Here is a 22,178-nt window from a genome sequence, read left to right as displayed (position 1 = left end):
TTAAAACTATATTATAACATTTTTTATAGCATGTAAAATTATAAACTTTTGATAGCTTATTTCTCAATATATACTGTCGTAAGTGATGAATGATATCAAAAAAGGGACACTTGCAAAAAAGATAAAACAAATTAAAATAATTAAGTTCATAGCACACAAATTTATTGTTTTCAAAAATGGAAGAAAAAAAATCAAAGCCCTGCCCACATATACAATTAGATATAAAATGTTATAAATACCTTTGTTTCTGATATATATTTGATGCACCTGATACACTCGATAAATACCTGATACACCTAATATCTGTTGATACACCTGATACTCCTTGATACACTTGATATACATTTGATATTCTTGATAACCTTTGGACCTTGATACACTTGATGCACCATGATACTCTTTGAAACACTCAATACCATTTGATACACCTGAAACACCTTAATACACCTGAAAATGTGATAAACTTGTTATGCTTCATTGGTACACTCAACAAATTTATACGCTTGATGCACGTGATATGTTTGATACATCTGATTTACTGCAGATACACTTAGTATTCTTCACCGACACTTGATTGATTAAATACACTTGATATGCCTGAGGTACTACTTATACACTAGATATAATATTGATATACACTTGTAAACTTGATTCCCATACTTGATAATGATTCACTTTACTAATATGTTGATATGCTTCAATAATATACCATGATATGCTTAATAATGATATAATGAATTGTATTATTCATATACTTAATAATACTATAATAAACTATATAAAATTTGAAAAAATGAAAATCATGTAGTAAGTATATCAACTAACTAATAAAATATAATATAAGTACATCACAACACTGATATGTAAAACTGATACAAACTAAAACCAAAATAAAACAAAATCATTTGAAATCAGATTCAATCACAATACACGTCAAAGAAATTAGAGAAAAATAAAGAACGAAGTTAAATTACTCAAATCAACAACCATTACAAGAAATATGGAAGGGTACACTACAAGAAATATGAGTTTCTATAAAAGTTGAGTATAGCCAAATTGAGGTTGAAGGGTGAAAAAAATGTCATAAATGTTAAGAAAGTGTGTTTTTTGCTGGAAAAGGCAGAACGACTTTTCAGATTTGGAGAATTTATGACAGTTTTTTAAGCGTAATAAATCTATGACAATTTTTAAATATCATTGAATATAAATAATAAAATTATAAATATTTATTTTCTTTCCTCTCTCATACACTTTTTCCAAATTTCCTCTTTTTCTCCAAATACTTTGGGAATAATAACAAATTTAAGATAAAGAGTATTTTAAAAAGTGAAAATTGTGTCTTATTTGCAAAAATCTAAAACAATGTGTTATATTCGCTATATCATATTCTCAAAATGCTACTTAATTTTTCTTAAAAAAATTTAGTATAGTGTGTACATTTCCAACATTATGGGAAGTCGTAAGAAATTAAATTCAACTGTTTTTTATATTGTGTATCATTGTCGAAATTACTTTATATCCATAACATTTTTCTTAGCACTTGTCACGTATATGAACAAAACTTAATTTCTACTTAAATGATAATAAAATTTGTACAGAAATATTATATATTGATTCCAAAAGTTAATTTAAGCAATATCTAAATGCTTAAGATAGATACAAGATCCCAATTACTTCCAAATTCACATGAGCTCATAAGACATTAAGCATATGTAATTGGGAAAAAAAAATCACATGACGAAGAGTTTCACACGATCAAAAGCTAATTTAGTTTACATATTTTCAAAAGCTTCCGATACAAGCATACTTCCCATTATATATACAGCTCTCGTAAGTGCCGCAACTTCAACCGCCTAATAAAAAACACAAACATCATGATCTTTTTAAATCTAGTAAGACACCAACTAATAAATTATATAAATATTATTCACATCAAAAACTTCAACCAAGTTGGAAAAAAATGGTTTACATAATGCATCATTGATGACAACCATGTCTATCAAAAGTAGGCCTTCATAAAGATGAAGCAAGCTTCTTTACTGTATCAACCTATACCTGCATATATTGCATTTGGATCAAGCAAGAAACGATGAACTAATTAATGTTTTTGGATCATTAAAAGACCATCTTTCTTCAACAAATCACTTCTCCAAAGCGAGACCAATCTAGAAACATGCTTCTAAATTGGTGAACATTGATTATAACACTCTTTCCCAATATAAACAACTATGTATGTTTTTTCAATATAAGCTAAGGTTTTATTTTTCCTTGAAACCAAATTTCACAAAAAGAGAATACGAGGATTAAGATAGGAAGTATCAGAAGAAAAATAAGAAAAGTTACCAATAGTAACACCCGGGCCCTAGCAAAAATTGATAGAAGTGAGGGAAAGGTAAAGTGCCAATGAAGTTGCCAAGTTGGAATAGAATTCATGTAATAATAGCAAGTTGAAATGACAAACAAAGATTGATAAAACTTTCACACTTCACCTTAAGGATATTCTCAACTTAACAAAAGCACCTTTAAATAAAATAATTTACTTAGTAATGAGACCTACTTGAAATTCACGCATACAATCAGAAAGATTTATATCAAAAGCGATACCAATTTTCAATCATGGCATATAAGGGAATCGAATGATATAATATAACAATTTCTCCTATTAACACTCCAAGAATTTCACTCTTATTAACATATTTTCTTTGCCTTTTACACAGAACCATTCACCATTTTGATTCCCCTTCTTTGCATGTTGCCCAAGAGAGAGAAAAGGGATGATGGTTTCAGCAATGAAATTTACGAAGATCAAAGGAGATGAATCATAGAAGTAGATGATGATGAAGAGAATGAGAAGAATTAATAGACATATATGGATTAATAAAGTGGTTCAGCAGAGATTTGCTTACATCCCCTCTTCAAAATCTCTAAGCACTTTTTTTCAACAGACTCTTTTAGATGAAGATGATTCAAAGCCAAATACAGATAAGTTCTCTAACTTCATTTTTTTTTTCTCCTAAGCTTCCTTTTAAACTACAATAATTAATACTGTTATTTTGCTTCTGTTTAACAAAATAAGCCCCTCTCTAACAAGCATCATAGGAGTTAAAAGGTAACAAAATAACTAATTTTTTGGTTGCTTTAATAGATCCATAGAGCTTGAAGGAGAGCTGATGGTTGATCTGAATTTAGCGTTTCACAGAATCACAAACAAATGCAAACATCACTTTTTGGTTTCAAGCATAATAATTCAAAACCATTTTTAAATTTATGAAAATAAATATGATTGCCAACTATACAAAATCAGATTTACCAAATCTCTCTTTTTTAACTCATCACTTCAACCATCAATCCTTAGGTTGGCATCGAGCAGGAGAAAATTATAGTTTGAAAATGATCAAATGTGTGGAAGAGAACATAAATCAAAGTAATTTAAGAAAAATATTACAAAATGAAATCAGAAAGAAAAATATAACGGCCGCTTGTGGGCTTAGTTGGGTATTATAGCAACTTTTTAAATAACTAATAAAGATCGCGTGTGATGTACGTGAAAATCTATAGATTTAACTTAACTTTGAACAATCATTTTAATATTTTTATGTTTATATCCTTTTTATATTTACATTGTAATGAGTGGAAAATGAATAATAAATTTAGAAATATCATAATATAGTATTTCAAAATTTATAATAACTTTAATAAAAAAATTAAATAAAGAAAAAAACACGAGCAAGAATCTCACTGTTACATTAAAAAATATTCTTAATATTAAATAACTTAAACATAAAGAGCATAGACACATCTACATGTCAACCACGAAGTTGGTGGTTCAAGTTTTCCCAACTTCTGTTGTATATTAAAAAGAAACTTATAAATTAGAGAATATATATACACAAGCATACTTCTATATGAGAAATAGACAGAATAAAAAAAAATAGAAGAGAATAGAAAAACATACTTTGATTTGGTTTTTTTCTTCACCCCTGTTGAGATTTGGGAACATGAGTGAAAATAAAAAAAAGAATGAGATATTTATATCTAAAATTTAAAAAGGAAGAATTTGAAAGGTTGAAAGAAATACAAAAGAATTAATAAGATAAGAGAATGTGAATAGTTGGGAGATAGAAGATTAAAGGATAGAAAGGAATGAGAATGAATTTGGATAAATTTAAATGACATAATTAATTGGATAAAAAAAATTTAAATTTTGATAAAAGTTATAATAAGAAGATGAAAAGTTAAGGAATGTATCTTCTATCTCGTTGAATATGAAAATGGCCATAAACATTAAAACTATGTGAATGACAAAATTGCTACTAAACAAGACAAAAGAAAGTTATAATGAAAGGATAAAATGAGGTAAAAAATTTCTTTACTTCCGTCCTTTTATATATAGTATAGATTATAGGTAATTATGTTTCTAAAAAAATGAGTGTAAAACAAAGTCTGTTTGTGTTTGGTAAATTTCAACTCTTTCTAAAGTAGGTTATAGAGTTTGGTAGACTTAAATGCACCCATTACTATAAAAATTTGAATAATGTTTTCGGGTGTTTGCAAAAAAAAAAAATTATGATAATAAAACTCATGTCAGTACATTTTTTAACCCTATGATAAATTTGCAAAAGTAACAAATTTAAAAGCAGATAACCCTCCGATAGTCATTTGATATCATTAATTACTTGTCATATTTGTTATATTTGCAATATGCAAAAGAAAAGTGTGCTATAAACTATTTTTTTCTAAATTTTCTTTTGTTATCGGAGGCAATTTTCCTAATTATTTTTTGTCGGTAATTTATATTTAAAATGTTATATTATATATATGATTTCAACTTAAATTTATATTTGATGTATGTTTATTTATAAAGAACCGAATTTTAGTATTAGAAAATTATTAAGAATTTTAGTATGAGAATGAATTTCTTTGTTGATTTTACAAAGCAATTGACGGTTCAAATCTAGTAGTGAACGTTAGTTTGACTTTTGAAAGTAATTCGAACAAATTTATTTGTAATCGATCTTACCGAAGACTTTGAAGCAGTTGAGATCTTTATGTAATCACTTTAAATACTCTCAAAAGCATTTATAAATAAAACCTCAACATACTGTTCATTAACAAATTAAATAATTTCCATATCAATTCAAACATAGTTTATTAGATGAAACACTAATCAGTAAATTCATGTTTGAATCTCTTACTCTATTTTTTATAGTACAATAATTAAATACATATTGTCAAAAATAAGGTGGTGAAGAAACATTTGACAAAAGTTTGGTAGTAAAGTCGTGTACTCGATACACGATTAGATAAAGTCGTTGACTCATCGTATACATCAAACCCGACTTCTTGCTAATGTGGCAGTATTGACTACTAATTTGCCTAGCATACATGAAGTCATTTATGATAGAACGACCAAAATAAAGAGAAGCTTTTATTTATTTAACACCGTTAGATAACAGTAAATTACAATATACGATAGACACATAGAGAAATTCCCTAGCCTACACCACACTTATTACACATATACATAACTTCTTCTACCCAATAACCACCTAGACAACCGTACATAACTCCCAAGCCCTCCTAACTCCTGCTAACCATTAGGCATTTTTGTCCATACTACTATTATTAGATGACTCCTTTTCATATATGAATACTGACATTCTCTTTTTTTACCCTAACCATAATATTGAAATATAATCGGAGGTACATGACTTTGTGGTCCCAAATCTCTTTTGACCTACTTTTTCGTATTTGCCTCCACTAAATCTTGAAAAAAAATCTCCCTCGTTTTATAATCATCCGTCGATATATCTATCATCCTCTTGTTGTCGCATTTGATCTCCATTTCCACGGTCGATCTAAGGTTTGTTTTTCATATATTAGTTCGTTTCAAACCTGACTTATTGGCCTTAGTTTGTATTTGTATGCATTGGTATGATTAGTTTGGTTGTAAACTTTTGTTGTACATAGTTTTTGGGATTAATTTGGTTGTAAACAAATTTAAGACTTACAATTAAGAAAAATTTGGAGGAAAAGCCTAATTTGTCTAAGAAATTTCAATAATATCTTAAAAGTTTAATTTTTTACTTACATAGAAATTCACTTATTTTTAGGACCATTTTATCCTTATGATTAATATTTAATATATTGCAAATCCGAATTTAAGATTTAATTATTTTCTTAATTTTATTATCATTATCATAATTGTATACATTATAATTTTCTTATATGTATTTTTAATTAATATTAATAATTAAATAAATCAAAAAAATGTTTCCTTGTATAAATACAATTTATTTATAATCAAATAATATATGTTTTAATATAGAAATACTATTCAAAAATATATTTCTTAATTATTCCCATTATTCAAAAATATGTTTGTAAATGCAATTTCTTAATTCCTCCGTCGTCTTCTGGTTTCTTCTTCCAATTTGTTGCTTACCAAACGTCGTCTTCTGTTCACGTCTTCCGTTGGAATAATTTTAAAATTCTTCACCCCCGAAAGTCCTCCACCAATTCAATATATTTCTTCCACCGTCGGATATTTCATCTACCATCGGATATTTCATCCACCGTCGAAAATCCTCAACCACCGGAATCTTTATATTATATCACGGTGTTCAGAGCTTCATTGGCATTCAGGTATTAGAGGAATCCATCCGCCTTCATATATACCCCTAAGATGTACACTGTCGAAAATCTCTTTGTATGTTTTCATTATTTTCTACTGTTTCAGTTACCTTCTATTTGAACATATTTTTGAGACATTCGACATCCTCAATCAGCTTGTCCAATTTTTAGTTTAAACATTGATTGTTGGCCATAATGAGTTCTTGAAATTTGACGAAGTAATTAGGAATTTCCTCATTGGATGGCGCAGGTTGTCGTGAGCATTCACCTCTCTCAAATGTTTCATGAGTTTCCTCCCCCATTTCCATTTCATGGAATGTGTTTCATTCCACAAAATCATCCTCAAACATGGCCTTGTATTGGAACTGTTTTAGAGATCATATTCAGATATGAGTCTGTACTATTTGCATGTAAATATTAAATATTAACGGTATGTATGAAATATATAGTTTCTGATCAAACCTGGTCATTGTCGAAGACCTTTTCTATTAGTTCTTCCCATTTTGGGTGGCTGTCAACTACCCAGTTCATCATGCAGATCTTATTATCACCAACTTTTTGTGCACAAAATATTGAAGGACCGGTCAACAGTGGGATGCACCCATAGACCCATACTATTAGGGAATAAGCAAATCCAGAAATTCCGACAGTTACGGTAGTAGGGTTTTTTATAGATTTTTTCATAGATTCAATCAGCACATTATAACTTATCCTATCCTATGGAAGCGCATCAAATTGTTTTTCATCATCCAATAATTTGATGTGTTCTAAATCACATTCGGTTGTGAATTGTTTTCCAAGGAGGAAATTCTCTAACAAGTATATTTTTGTCATCTTAATTTTATCTTCCTCCTTCAGTTTTTTCGATTCATTAAATAAAAAAGAAGACCCTAGACCTCGGTATAGGATCTAATTTATTTTTGAATTACTTCGAAAGAAATTTTTCCTTTACCTTAGAAATATCTACGGTTGGCAATAGACCACAATTCAAACTGGTTATTGCCTCGAATTTCCTAATGTCAAATTTGGTTATAGTTCTTTCGAAGTTAAACCACAACTCATCGTCTTTCATCAATGTACATTGACGTCTGATTATGTGGTATAGGAGTTGGATTTGGAATTTGGAGAATTTGAAGTCTAAAAAACTACCAAAAGTTATATTTCTAAACACTTCTAATTCCCTAGTAGTTAATTTTTTTTTTAATAAATCTAATTACATCTAATCTTGCATAGATGTTCACTTTTTGCACTCTAGACCATTAACTCCTTTTCAGGATCAATGGTGTACCATGTTTACATAATATAAAGGACAATATCATTATATATATATATACTTAATATATACTAAACACTAATAGTACCTAAACTATATTTCAGCATAGTCATGAATACTTCATAATCTTCCTCTACGCCCGCTGTTTTTTTCCCATTTTTTTATCTACACAAAAAGAGATTGAATTACAATCTAAACTTAATGAAGCTTTGGAACGGATTGAAGTGCAAGATAGAAATCACGCAGCGTTAGCTTAACAAGTGAAACGAATGCAAAAGTTGATAGAAGACTTGATTCGGGCACAGCAAGGACCACCTAATGATCCCTAGCTTTGCGGTACATATATATGTCTCCATTATTCTTAAGTTTTTGCAATGATAATATACAGTGAACGTATAGATATATGTACTAAACTTACTTATTTTTGTATCATATTGTGGGATCCAAGGTGTAGAATGGCGCGTACGAGCCTCGTTAGGAGATGTACGACTTTGCTTGTAGTATTTTGTATTATGAGAACTACATTTTTTGTATTATGAATGCTATTAATTATGTTTTATAACTTATTCGTATTATGAATATTAAATCTTTTTTTTTAATTTTTCTTTGTATTTCTTAATTTATTAATTTATATTGAATTTGTTTTAATTTAATTCAAGACATCGGAAAAAATATTTGAGCAATCCAAATGTCATTATTTCACAAAAATAAAGAACTTGTTTGAGCAAAATATTTAAGGAGAAAAAACTAAAGATTACATATTTTAAAAAAATACATATAAAAAGAAATTCAAATTGCAACGAAATGTTGAGAATATGTTGCACAAAAATATCGAAAGAAATCATTCCCGACGCTATGACATGAGTCGGCAAAAATGACGTCGAGAGAGGACTTCCTGACACCGGTGATTTCGCCGCCAAAAAAGGCGTCGGAAGAGGTATTCTCGACGTTCACTTTTTCCGACGTACGTTCCGATACTGTGAAAAACTGCAATATTATATACATATATTTTATATACCTTTGTATTTGATTTTCTTGTTCCTTTCCTCACATTTGTATTTTTTTTTTCTACCTCTTTTTTCTTATCACTTTTTTTGATCTTCTTCTATTCTCTTGCTTTCACATCTTTCTCTAACTTTTTCTTCTTAGATACTTATATTTCATATGAACAATAAAAACCTTATAGTAATCTAACGATAGTTATTTACATACCTACATTTCATATATACGTACATTTTCAGTTTGGGTTTCCTTCCTTTCCCCTTGAACACACTTTCGAATAATTTTCTTTTCGCTATTGGTACATTATCCTACAGATAATCAACTATCATTAACGTTAGTTTCTATTTATACATAAAAATGAATATAATAAAATTTTTTGAAATATGTACAAATCATAAATAAACCTCATCAGACTCCGATGAGAAGTTTAGTGGTACATCATTGAGTGTTTCTCCTTCATTATTCTACAAACAAGTATAATGGAATCAACATCTTAAATCATATAAAATATATATACATTAGTAAATATAACATATACTTCCTTTTTTCATTTGTTTTCTTTTGTTCTTTTTTGGCATTTTGGCAATCGGAGTTTCAAAAACCACATTTGTTTTCATAAACTTCTGATCATGGTACACAACAATCTGTGTACCTATCGACCCTTTTAAGTATTCTTCATCATCTTCTGGATAAATTGTTTGTGGTGGTTGGAATTCCATTGGTTCTTCATTTCTTATTTCCTCCTACAATAGATACACATATTATATTTTTTTTTAACTATATATACAATATAGAATTTCAATTTAGTAAATATCAAATATATCTTTGCATTATCGTCGATCACAATAGGATCATCCTTGTTTGATTTAATCTTGTTCAACCTCAATCCTAAGCATTTTTAGCTTCTACGAACCATTGTTTTTCAACCTTATCCTACATATTATTATACAATATAAAGTTTAGATTTTTGGTATAACAACAAATATGTACCGTCAGCAATTTGTGGTATACACAGAGTATCTGCACTTACAATTGGTTGTTTCAAAACTATAAAATCACTTAAATATATACAAACTTCAAAATGCCGATTTAATCAAGAAATACAACATGCATTACTAAATGTATGTTTCCAACAGAGTATCTACACTTTAAGGTCATATAGAATATAAAATTCAGATGTGTGGTATAACAACAAATATGTACATGCAATTTGTGGTATACACAGAGTATCAACACTTGCAATTGGTTGTTTCAAAACTATATGATCACTTAAATATATACAGACATCAAAATGCCGATTTAATCAAGAAATATATACAACATGCATTACTAAATGTATGTTTTACATAGAGTATCTACACTTTAAGGTTATATAGAATATAAAATTCAGATTTGTGTTATAATAACAAATATGTACAGCATGCAATTTGTGGAATACACAGAGTAGCTTCACTTAAAAACCGTAATTTCTTCAACATTCTAATCACAGTAATGGAAGATTGTTCAATAAATAAATGGATATCACATATATACCCCCTTAATCCCAGTAATGGGATACTCACTGGAACTGTAATGGAATGTTTCAAAATAGAGTTTTGCAATGGAGTTCCCGAACCTTGAATGTCTACTGAAGAATGATTAATTGAAAACACTAATAAGTGAAAGACAATTCCATATATACCCTCTTTAGTTCCAGATAAGAATAGAAAAAAAAACTCATCGGAAGGGAAGAATGCTGATGAACAGTCACCAGAAGGTAAGAATGTTGCAGAAGAGATGAAGGTGATTTACAAAATCCTAACGATCAGTTGAAGAAAATTTTCAGCATACAAAGAATGGATTCTGCAATTGCCCATTGCTCTTTCCTTACGTGGTTTAAAAATCCCCCATTTTCACACCATTAACGTATCACTTACCAATTTTTTCTTTTAATTTGTAAATCATTTAATATGGGTAGTGTTGTAATTTGGGTCATACTTTTATGTAAAATATTAGTCCAATTAAGACCTTAGTGTAATTTATGGACAAGTTAGGCCCATTGTGTAAAATCAATAACCAAATTAGGTTATTTGAGTTAAAATCCCTGCAATTAAATCCTTTTATAATGAGCCAACTAGAAGAATACAATGTATACCTTGCTTGAGTTTAGGCTTAATATTTGAAACATATATGGACTTTAGATTATGTTGGAATGAATGTTTTGTTTGTTTAAGTTTGGGGTTGATGTAGATATGTGTGATTGGAATCAAAGTTTGGATTGAAAATAATTGTATTACGGGTTTGGAATGAAAAATTAGGTTGATTGTTTTTTATTTTTTCTTAAGGCTTTTATGAAATTATTAGGCATTTGGAGTTTGGATCAAGTATTTGAGTTTTTTTTTCCTCCCCTTTTTAATAGATTAGAACGATGTGTTATTCTTTTCTCAACTTTAATAGTTGTAAACAATTGATTAAATATGTCGATATCTGTCATGAATATCTAGACATTCTTGAACTTGGTAATAAAGAGGATAGTAATTTTGATGTAGAAGATGATGAATTATTTGGAAGTGTTCAAAGTCCAGAAAATGGAAACGAATCAGTACCATCAGAGATATTTACCCTAATAGACTAGAATATTATTTATTTTGTTTGTGAAACAAAGGTCAACATTGGGAGGTAAGAGTAAATGAGTAAACAATTCTTGTTTAGTTAAAAAAGGAATGCTATTTGACAGTAAAAAGAAGATTGTGTGTTGCAATAGTTTGATATGCAGATAATCGTACCATTTTGTGTTTTATAGATCCGTCACTACACAGTAAGCACGACCAAAACTGGCGTAGAATTCATGAAGAATATATCGTGTTGTGACGTGCATGGTACAATTCGACCACGAGACAATTTATCACAGTACCTATCGATTATTTCAGTGGTAAAATCTAAATATGATATGTACTTTAATTATATGATATGAACATTAATTAATATATAAATTAACTTTATTCAAGACGTACACTAGTACTTGGTGCAACATAATTTATCGGATTTGAGCTCAATGTATAATCAAACTTTGGTAGATGTAGAATATATTATTCAGCAAACAAGTCAAGTCAATGTTGCTGACACAGATCAAAGGCGTATTTGATGTAAACTTCAAGAAGTCCATGATGTTCAAGATGAAGACGTGTGGAGTAAGTGAAACATGATTAGTTTGTAATTTAAACTTCCATTTTCAATTAAAAGTCAAATCAAATTGCATTATCCTTTTTACTAAAACACTAGATCAGAAAAAAGCATGAGAAAGAAAATAACAAAATTGGAGGAGCTATTTATATTGAGCTATAAAAGAAAAAGGGTATTTTAAAAAATATAACAAAGCGACAAAATATTTATATTGTATAGAACAATTTCGAAAATGAAAAACGCTCATAGACCCATAATGGAAAATATCAAAAATGTCACGTCAATTGCCGTCAATAACGCACGTAATATATTTAGTACATGATTGTTTAGATTTGGCTATTGTTTGGTACATGATTGTTTAGATTTGGTCGTTTAGATTTGGATAGTAAAATCCAAACGATTTATTTTTTCAATTCTATCATTTAATTTGGCTACACGATCATTTAGATTTGGTTGTTTAGATTTGGCTACACGATCAACGATAAACGATTTGGCTATCGTGCCAAATCTAAACAAATCTAAACAACTTTTTTTTCAAAATTTGGTGTACGATCTTTTAGATTTGGCTAAACGATTTTTTTTTAAATTCTTTTGATATTTTTTTTATTCTTTTTGTACATGATCGTTTAGATTTGGCTACTTCAATCTAAACGATTTTTTTTAAGATTCTTTATACACGATTTTTTAGATTTAGTTACCCTAATCTAAATGACGTAAAAAAAATACGATAGAAAGAAATCACACTGAAAAAAAAGAAGAAAAAGAAGAGAAAAAGAAGAAAGATGATGGAAAGAAATCACAGCGAAAAAAATAGAAAAAGAAAAAAGACGATAGAAATTAAAGAAATCAGATTTAGTTATGTAAAAAAAAAAAGAAAATAAGAAAGACGATAGAAAGAAATCACAGCAGAAAAAAAGAAAGAAAGAAAAGAAAGACAGATAGAAAAAATCATAGAAAGAGGATAAGAAATATGGAATGAAAAATCTAAAATATTTAAAAAATTGCTAACTTTATGGGTTTTGTTACATAGACCGTAAATATTTTAGTAATTTTTTATATTTATGAAACGGAGAAAAACCTTAGAAATATAAGGAAGAAAGGAACAAAATCGAAAGAAAAAATAACATCAATGGGTATTGTCTACATTAAAATTGTGGTTACAATTTAGTCCATTTATATAGTTTACTTGAAATACTAATTTGAATTCATTTTGAAATTACTGGCTAAAATATTTTTTTATTTTATTATTAAATAAATAATTAAAAATAATAAATACAATTAAATAAATTAAAAATACTAAATAATTTATTGAAGTCGGAGATTCGGTCTACAAATTTAGTTTGTAAAAGTTTGACTATTCTTCCGCACATGTTAACGTGGCTGGCAAGTAAGTTGTGACTGGATTTAGTAAAGTCGTGTATGGGATATACGATTTTGCTCCAAACTAAACTACAAGAAAGTTTTGATTTTAATCTTATTTTTGTTTTTCATCCATCCTATTTTTGTCATTAGGAAAACAAACCAATTTCCATATATACCCTTGGGTCAACTCAAAATATAGGTGTAGGCCTAGTGGGCCTACGAAACGATTTGGGCTAGGTCCAAGATAGAGCCCATGGGCTAATGAACCAAAGATTCAACTGGCCCACTAGAGAACTATCTTTTAGATGAACCTAAAATTATTGTAGTATTGTTCTTGTAATTAATATCATTTTTAAAAAAAAAGTTTTTGGCCTTTTATTTAATCAACATAGATATTTGATAAACTTTTCCCAGTGATGTTGACAATTAACTCCTTACTGAAGCTTTGGAGTTATTTGAACAAATATATTTTAAAGTGTGAATTAACAAAGTATAATGAATAAAAAAATAGAAAAAGTAATAAAAAGGAAAAAGTTAAGAGTAGTTTTATGTTGAATGAAAAGCAAATGAAAAAGAGAGCATAGGGGGCATTGCTTCATGGGGAAGAGAATTGATGTGCAATCATTTGTTTGGTTGGTGATTTGGAAAGTTGGTTTGGTAACCCATTAAACATTATTTCTCAACCTCTCTTTTCTTTTGTATATATTGTGAGTTTGCTTGGACACTTCAAAGTATTACTAACAATATATCTTAATCATCACCACTAACTAAAAGTAGATATCAACTTTAAAATACTCATCTCTTTTCTCTCTTTTTTTGCCCTTTAAAACTATTCATTTCATCCATTCGTAGTAACTTTTTGTGTGGGTGTGATCTTTGTAGAATGCATTTTTCTAAAATTATCTTTCACACTAAAGAAAATAGATAACCTCAAATTAATTTATTATCGTGAGGTGTTAATTTTAGTTGTTTCTTGCTTAAATGCTTTACGTGCTGGCTTTTGGTTGGACTCATTCTACCAACAAAAAGCATAAGTTATGTGATTTGAATGGTATGTGAATTCAATTGGGTTTAGGCCAAAAAGAAACAGATATGTCAACTATTCATGGATTTAGAAGGTTATTTACATATCCTTATTACTCCTACTTTTCTTATATATATATATATATGTATAGTTTTAATTAAATATTACTTTTCATTTTTCTACTTTTTTATTTTAATTCATTTCGATTTTTTTTATTTTAAAATGTTCCCTTTTCATCCATCTATACACTTTTTAACTTTGGTTCCTTTTAGTCATAGTAATTTTAATTTTGGACCTTGCATTTTTAAGAAACTATTTGGTCACTTAAAAATGAAATGGTCAAACTGGTTGGTTTTTAAAAGTACAATTACTAGAATAAGGATTTTCAAAGTAAAGACTAAATGGATCACATTTGATAGTACTAGACCACGATGAATATTTTTAAATATAGCGACCAAAATGAATAACACAGGGACTATTAACATTTAATCCATCTTTCATCATGATATGCAATTTTTTTTCTAAAAGAAGAGATAAAATATGATAAAATAAGGAGAAATGATTATCAAAGGTAGAAAGAGAAATAAAAAAGAGAGAGATTTTGTTCATAAAACAAAACGATAGTAGTTAATTTTATACCTAGTTTAACCAACACGAACTTATACTAATTTTAAAGGACAAGATTGGTTCCTCCACCTTCACATATTGTGAATAAAGAGGGGTTCCTAGAGATGGAAAAAAAAATTATAAATCTCTAAAATACAATAATTTTAGTACCGAGAGATGGAGAGCTTACTTGCTTTGACTTTGGAAATTAGGAAGCGATTAAAAATTAACACTAAAAAAATATTTTTCTAATTTCAAATGTTTGTAGAAATCAACTTATTTTATAAACTTGTATATTTTTCTTTATTTTGAAAATTATGTTTTGGATATTTACCAAACACTCCAAATTTCTTTTTCCAAAATTAAAGACTTAAAAAGTTAAAATAAAGACAACAAGAATCGTGGATCTGCAGAGGATAAGCAATGTTTGTAACTACGGATTAATGTTTAAACTTTTGTATAGATAGAAATATATATTTTTGAGTTGAAGATAGCTTGTAATTATATTAAAATATATAATAGTAACAAAACCAAGGAAGCCAATTAAAATTGTATTGAGTTAGGAAGTGTAAGTTTTGACATTTCATTCTTTATCCCTTCTCTTTATATTTGCTTTTCTACATGCTTACTTTGTTGTTTGGTCTGTGGTGAAATATTTACTGTTGACCCATTCTTTTACAACTTTGCTGTATATGAAAGAATAAAGATAATTTTTGTTCCAATATTCTTACCTTGGTGGTGTTGATCTATAATTTCCTTTTCCTTTTCCTTTTCCTTTTCATTCTTCTTTTTCTTTTTTAATTTGTTCCACATTTCCATTCATTCTTCTCTTGTGTTTATATTATATGGTTATGCATTTTGGTTATTCATTTTATACTCTTTCTGCTAATAGCAGAGTTTGAAACTATTTCTTTAAAATTAAAACTTTATTAACAAAAGCGAAAACTATTTATTTATTTTTGTTCTACTTCTCAAATTTTAAAGAATAAATGTATATGATCCCTAAGTTCTCAAAATATACATTTTTAGTCCATACGAGTTTTAAAATAGGTCTATTTGCTCCCTCAATTTTCAAAAATTATCTCTTTTAGTCTTTTAAGTTCTTAAGATTATAAGTTTTAAAAGGTGCTTGTGTTCAGATATTGAAAATCAATGAGACTCGCACTTGTTATGAGATAGATGTGTTAATTCTTTCATTGCCTGTTGATTTTGAAATTAAACCACATATTATTAAATATTGTATTAGAGCTCATTGAATCCAAAACAGGTATTTGGTCCAATAAAGTGAAATTGAGATTCGATCAAAAATGGTGAAAACCCAAAGAAGCACCGTCGTGATCAAAGGCATGTTGAGAATCCCACATTGAAATTTTTTATTAATGTTTTTAATATATATTTACAAAAAGAGACTTCTTTTAAAAAATATTTTTAAAATTTAAAATGAGAAAAAGAACACTGCAAGGATCTTTTCGACCTATTTTCAATAACTTCAAACCAAAAAGATGTATTTTGACAACTTAGGGATAAAATGTTTTGAAGTCTAGTACATATTGTTGTAAAATTTTAGGGACAAAACTCGAGAAACTAAAAACACTTTTAAGCCTCATTGATATTGAGCATAATTTGAGAGTACCATGTTTCTCGAAATTAGTGAAGGACTAAATGGTCCTTGACCAATCATTTTAGTTTAATAGGTAAGTACTCGAGTAGGGTCAAATGAGTTGTCCCATGAAATTAATCGAGGTGCACAAAGTTGACCCACTCACGAGATCAAATTTTTTTTGAGAAACTTGTGAACCGAGTGAAAACTCCTTCAAGTCTTTCTCATTGGTATGAGCATAGTTTGAGAGTGCTATGTTTCTCGAAATTACCAACGGCTAAATGTTCTTTGACCAATCATTTTAGCTTTATGTAAATGAGTTTAAAAAAGAGATGTACCTTCTACTTTTCAACACGTGTGTGCATATGTGTAGTGGTAACAAGTTAGAGTGAAGATTCATTCCCACTTTCTCCTTCAAACAAGATTGGGATAGAAAGGGTATCCAAGGCAAGAGTTGGCACAAGAATCACTTGTAACCCAAGGCAAGAACCTATCCCTAGTTTCCCTATCCTTCTTTCCTGTTTACCCTTCTTTTGCTTTGTGATCATCGAGTACTTTGGCTTTATGCCATGTACATGCACATGAAGAAGCTAAAGTAGTACCTTCTAATAGTTCATAAACATCAAAGCTAAAGTTAGTACCTTCCAATAATTCATCAAAGAAATGACAATTCAAACTCACATTAACCCATGAGAGAATGACACTAACTTCTCCAATGTATCATTCAACATGTCCTACGGATATTGAATTGATTGAGTTATGATGTACAAAGTTAATATGTTTGAGTTAAAAAACTCTGTTCAATATGGAAAGTTGTAAGACGAAGTTCTCTAAAAGAGAAAAAAATATAAGGTTACTCGATAAATGTACAAACTTCAATAATAACACTATTAAAGTCGATTTAACAAGGGCCAAACAACTCCAATATTTATGTACCCAAAGAGAGGGACACTTAACAATTAGAAGAGAAACGAACACTTGCAAACTTCACTATTTCTATAATGTAATACACAGAAAATTTACAAAACAAGCAAAAAGGAAAGGAAAAAAAAAAGTATGATTTAAACCTCGTACAGATCCCATTCCCAGTTTTATTGACATTTTACCAGTCTCCCGACACTCCCACTAACTGCCTGGACTGGCTTGTTTTCCTATTCATCTTATTTTATGAACCTTTTCTCTAACGGTAACAACTATAGAAGTTTATGTCTATTGAAGTTTATGCTACAAACTCCATGGGGAAAGCTAAGTACAAATTTTATTACTTTGAAGAAACTTCAGAGGTGCATGCATTAATAGGCATTTCAGTGGGTGTGCATACCAGAGCCCTTCTTTGTAAATGCCTCAAGCTTTGCTCCATACTTACTTGCACCATCTCTGCCAGCATCTTCTTTGCTTTACTAGATTGATCGTCGTCTCCATCGATTTGAGAGATAATGTTACAAACAATGTTCTCGATTGTGTCTGCTTGAAGTTCAGATCTTGGATATGGAGAGTCTCTTAATAGCCTTAGGAGGGTTTTAGCCTTTGACTGAGATTTAGGTGTCCCTTGGACAGTTAGTTCAAGAAGGCCTGGGATTACCCCTTCTCCTAAGATAGGTTCTCTGTATTTGCATCGGTCACTCTCACACATCGTCAATAGTGCACCAACAGCGTGATCACGACTTTGAAGAGAGCCATTCTCAAGTACTTCGACAACAGCAAGAACTCCACCTTCTTCAGATGTCAATGCTATTCTGCCTTCATCAAAACCAACTAAGGATTCAATCAATGAGCAGCATTTTTCAGCAGTTTTTGAGGATTTTTTACAAGTTTTCAATAGACTAACTATTGCAGGGACTGGGTTTGAATCTAGAATGATGCTAAGATTATGTGGAAGTGTTGAAAGATTGGAAAGGGCCATTACAGCATCTGCCTTTGCTTGTGGGCTTCCACATCTAAGAATCTCCACAAGGAGAGGAATGGCACCAGCAGCACTTATTAATGGCTTATTGACAGTAGAAGCAGATAGAGTAAGTAAAGAAGCAGTTGCATTCTCCTGTAGTATCAAACTCTCTGACTGAAGAAAACCAATTATTGGTCCCAAGGCACCAGCTTCTACAATCTTGATCTTATTCCTGTAGGCATGTTACAATAAATTAATATCTGAAGGATAGGTACTAAAGTCAGTGTTACACATGGAATCAATTATCAGAAACCTACCACCAACAAATTAAAGAAACAGATGTCATTATATTAACAAAATCAAAGTTCATTACATTACCTAACACAAAAATCACTACAGGTAGTCATATTCTTCCTTCAGCAAACAGTATCATTCATGGTACTGAAACAGTTTAAAACTTGATGTGAACAGGAGTTCCACAAACTGAAATTTAGACCAAAATTTTCTAGGAAAATTTTCAAAAATGCTGTAGGCGGAACGAGACAGGGAATATCATGTGCAAGGAACAAGTAAAGAACCGGGAAATAGCACATCTGCAAGATACAGTCAGCCATGCGCATGTACCGAAGGAGGAGCCAATTATATGTAGGTCAATGAATTTAGTTAGCAAGAGAGCAGTCAAATGGGGAGGGGAGGATCCTGTAATGGATAAGCAAGCTAATGAAAGAGCTGAGGAGATAATATGAAAATCAACAGAGTGACAAACCAATTTTAAAGAAAATCATGTTTCAATTTCGAAAGATTAAGTCTGCTTGTTGAATACCTTTTCTACGAAACCTTTCAAATAATGTTTCTTCAAATCACTCAAAAACAGATCATCCCATATCACAAAGTAGTAACTAAGAGAAATATCATATATACTAATAACAGCATATTTCCCATGGACCTTAAATCATGAAGAAAGAAAATATCTGGAGGCTTTCATTTCAAAAAGAAAACAGACAAAATAACACATTTTTCCTTTCTTTTGTACCCAAAATTGGGTAATCAAAGACCTCAACCACCGCGTGCCATGCCAACCACATTACAAAAATAAAAAATAAAAAAGGGGAAAGGGGAAGCCTCCAACAACTAAAGCCACGAAATAACAACAGTATATTTAACAATAGAATAAACGAAGCCCAACAGAACAAACACAAATACAGAGCTAGCAAATTCTTTATCAATTCAAAAAACATAGTCAATATAGAAGAAAAACGTCATCTTAAGGGAATCCAAGAAAGCATATCTCTATCTAATTGGCCAATCAACACATTTAAATTTCTTTTGAGATAGATTTTCTTCCCCACCTCCTTCCTCCTCCTCCTCCTCCTCCTTATCCTCCCTCTATTTTTTCACATTTTACATTTCTTTATTCTCACCGGCCAAACAAAGTAAGAAAATAACATAAGTAACCATAAAACCTCATGGAGTATCGCTAATTTGATGAAACAAATCAAAAAGCGAAACTAATTAAAAAAAAATTGATTAAACTTAACGGAAAGAGAAAAGTCAATCCAAATTTCCAAAAGAATGAAAAGGAATCAAGTGAAATAGAAGGCAAAAGAGATCTAAGAGGGAATTAATTACTTTTCATCCTTAACGGCAAGGTTGAGAAGAGCAAGGAGAGCGGCCTCAAGGTGGGATTCAGGGGAGTGAAGGCGATGGAGCATGGAGACGAGATGGGGGATTGATTGAGAGAGGTGACGGCGGCAGCGTTGGGAGGTTTTGGTGAGTCGGCGAATTTCACAGGCGCCTTGGAACTTGGAATCGAGAGCGTCGGATTGAACAAGGAGGAGAGCCTTGTGGAGAGCGGCGTCGGGAGAGGAGGCGGCGGTGGTGCGGTGGTGGTGGGTAGCGGAGGGAGAGGTGCAATAATCCATGAGGGAGGAGAAGGGAGGGGTGAGTTAGAGAGAGATGTGAGAGAGATTTAAGAGGAAGAGAAGAGAAGAGCGTGGCTTTAAGCAACAGTTAGGAAAAAGAGAGAGAGAAAACGTTTTTGTTTTGTTTTTTTAATTTCTATTTCTTTTTAATTCAATTTAATTAATTAACTTCGTTTTTTTCTTTAGAGAAAAAGGAAAAATATAATAATAAAAAATGAATATTAAATAAAATTAATAATGAATTCTTTTTAAGAGGAAAATAGAATAGGAGGGTATAGGTTATGTTTTTGACGGTTGAATTTTCTTGTGTAGAGGGCAAATTCGTAATATTAAAGTGTGGGGGCAAGGGGTAGGGGCACGGGCACGGGCAAGGGCAGTTATTAAAGTGATATAAGAGTCGTTATCGGATTGGAAGTTGAAATGAAACGACTTTTGTATTTAGGTTTAGGTTTGGTGATTTTCAAATATTAATACTTCAATTCAAATTACATTTTCATTACCACCGTTTTCTTTTTTTTTTTTCTTGGTTTAATTCGTGATCTCTACCCTTATCCCACTATTTTTAGGCATTCTTCTTATCAAGCATAAAAGTAATTTCATATCAATATTCCATGAATCAAATGTTAACACATGTTTAGTTCAACTATAGCGTTTGTATTGTGTTAAGAATCAAGTTATATGTGGTTCAAATCTCTTACCCTCAACTTTATTACAAAATTTGGATCAAATATGTATTTTACAATTATCTTTTGTGTCTATCATTGATAGACTTGTTAGAATGTATGAAATAAGAAAACGAACCTCTAATCTCAAGATAATAACTGTTCACACGAGATTTTCGAAGAAATTTGATTCGTGGAGTTGAACTTGTGTTGATGTTGTATTTGCGTTGATTTGATGCGATGTGGTTCGATCTCTAGAATTTGATCATCTGATTCTCTCTCGGCTGGATGCTTACACTTAATTTGAGGAAGCGAAGTGCGTGATGTTCTTGGAGTTGGAGTCTTCGAAGAAGGCTTGGATCTTCAAAGGAGCTTCAAACTTTGAGGGTGTTCTTGAAGTTGGAGTCTTCGAAGAAAGTTTGAATCTTCAAAGGAGCTTTAATCTTTGAGAGTGTTCTTGAAGTTGGAGTCTTGGAAGAAAGTTTGTATCTTCAAAGAAGCTTCAATCTTCGGTGATCTTCGAGGTTGGTTGACTTCAGGAGTTGAGAAGGCTTCTATCTCTTGGGAGAATTCTCTCTAGACTTTCTGGAGTCAAAAATTTCCAACCCCACAAATGAAGAGAACTCCTCTATTTATAGAGTTTCCTGGTGGGCTTTTATGGACTTGAGTCTGTTCTAGTCCATGGACCATACCCATGGGCTCAATCACATGGATTTGGATCATATTTTATTTTAGGCTAAATTAAGCTTATTTTTTAGCTCAATTGACTTTTAGCATAACTAAATAATATTTAATTGAACTAAAATAATTAATTTGACCCAATTGTCATAATAAAGACACCTGACATCATTATAATTGTCCAATTTGTCTTAAAATTTAATTTGGGACACATGTCAATTTTTAGTTAATCCCAAATATAATTATTTTAGTAAATGATGTGGCAATTTGTGATTGGTTCCAAAATTTCTTATTCAACAATAACATACCCTTAATTCTGTTACAGTTATTTTTTCTAATGAACTTGTTAGTTAAACTAGGTATGTCAAT

The 22,178-nt window shown here is 30.3% G+C and overlaps 1 protein-coding gene across 2 annotated transcripts; it reads right to left on the bottom strand.

The window, feature by feature from the left end:
- Positions 1-17,621: 17,621 nt before the first annotated feature.
- Positions 17,622-20,566, bottom strand: LOC103499314 (U-box domain-containing protein 2). 2 transcript variants are annotated; one of them, XM_051089605.1, is made up of 3 exons: positions 20,177-20,307; positions 18,926-18,988; positions 17,622-18,779 (listed from the first exon to the last, which is right to left on the bottom strand). In XM_051089605.1, exons 2-3 carry the CDS (start codon positions 18,952-18,954, stop codon positions 17,924-17,926), a joined length of 885 nt encoding a protein of 294 aa, XP_050945562.1. In that variant the 5' UTR covers positions 18,955-18,988; positions 20,177-20,307; the 3' UTR covers positions 17,622-17,923. The 2 variants fall into 2 exon arrangements, with proteins under 2 accessions (XP_050945562.1, XP_008460513.1); XM_008462291.3 differs by lacking the exon at positions 18,926-18,988 and having other exon boundaries at positions 20,177-20,566.
- Between the last annotated feature and the right edge of the window lie 1,612 nt (positions 20,567-22,178).

This window comes from Cucumis melo, chromosome 9, assembly GCF_025177605.1.
Source record: "Cucumis melo cultivar AY chromosome 9, USDA_Cmelo_AY_1.0, whole genome shotgun sequence".
Classification (NCBI taxonomy): Eukaryota; Viridiplantae; Streptophyta; class Magnoliopsida; order Cucurbitales; family Cucurbitaceae; genus Cucumis; species Cucumis melo.
Note: the sequence above shows the minus strand (reverse complement) of the source record. Positions and strands in the feature narration are given on the sequence as shown.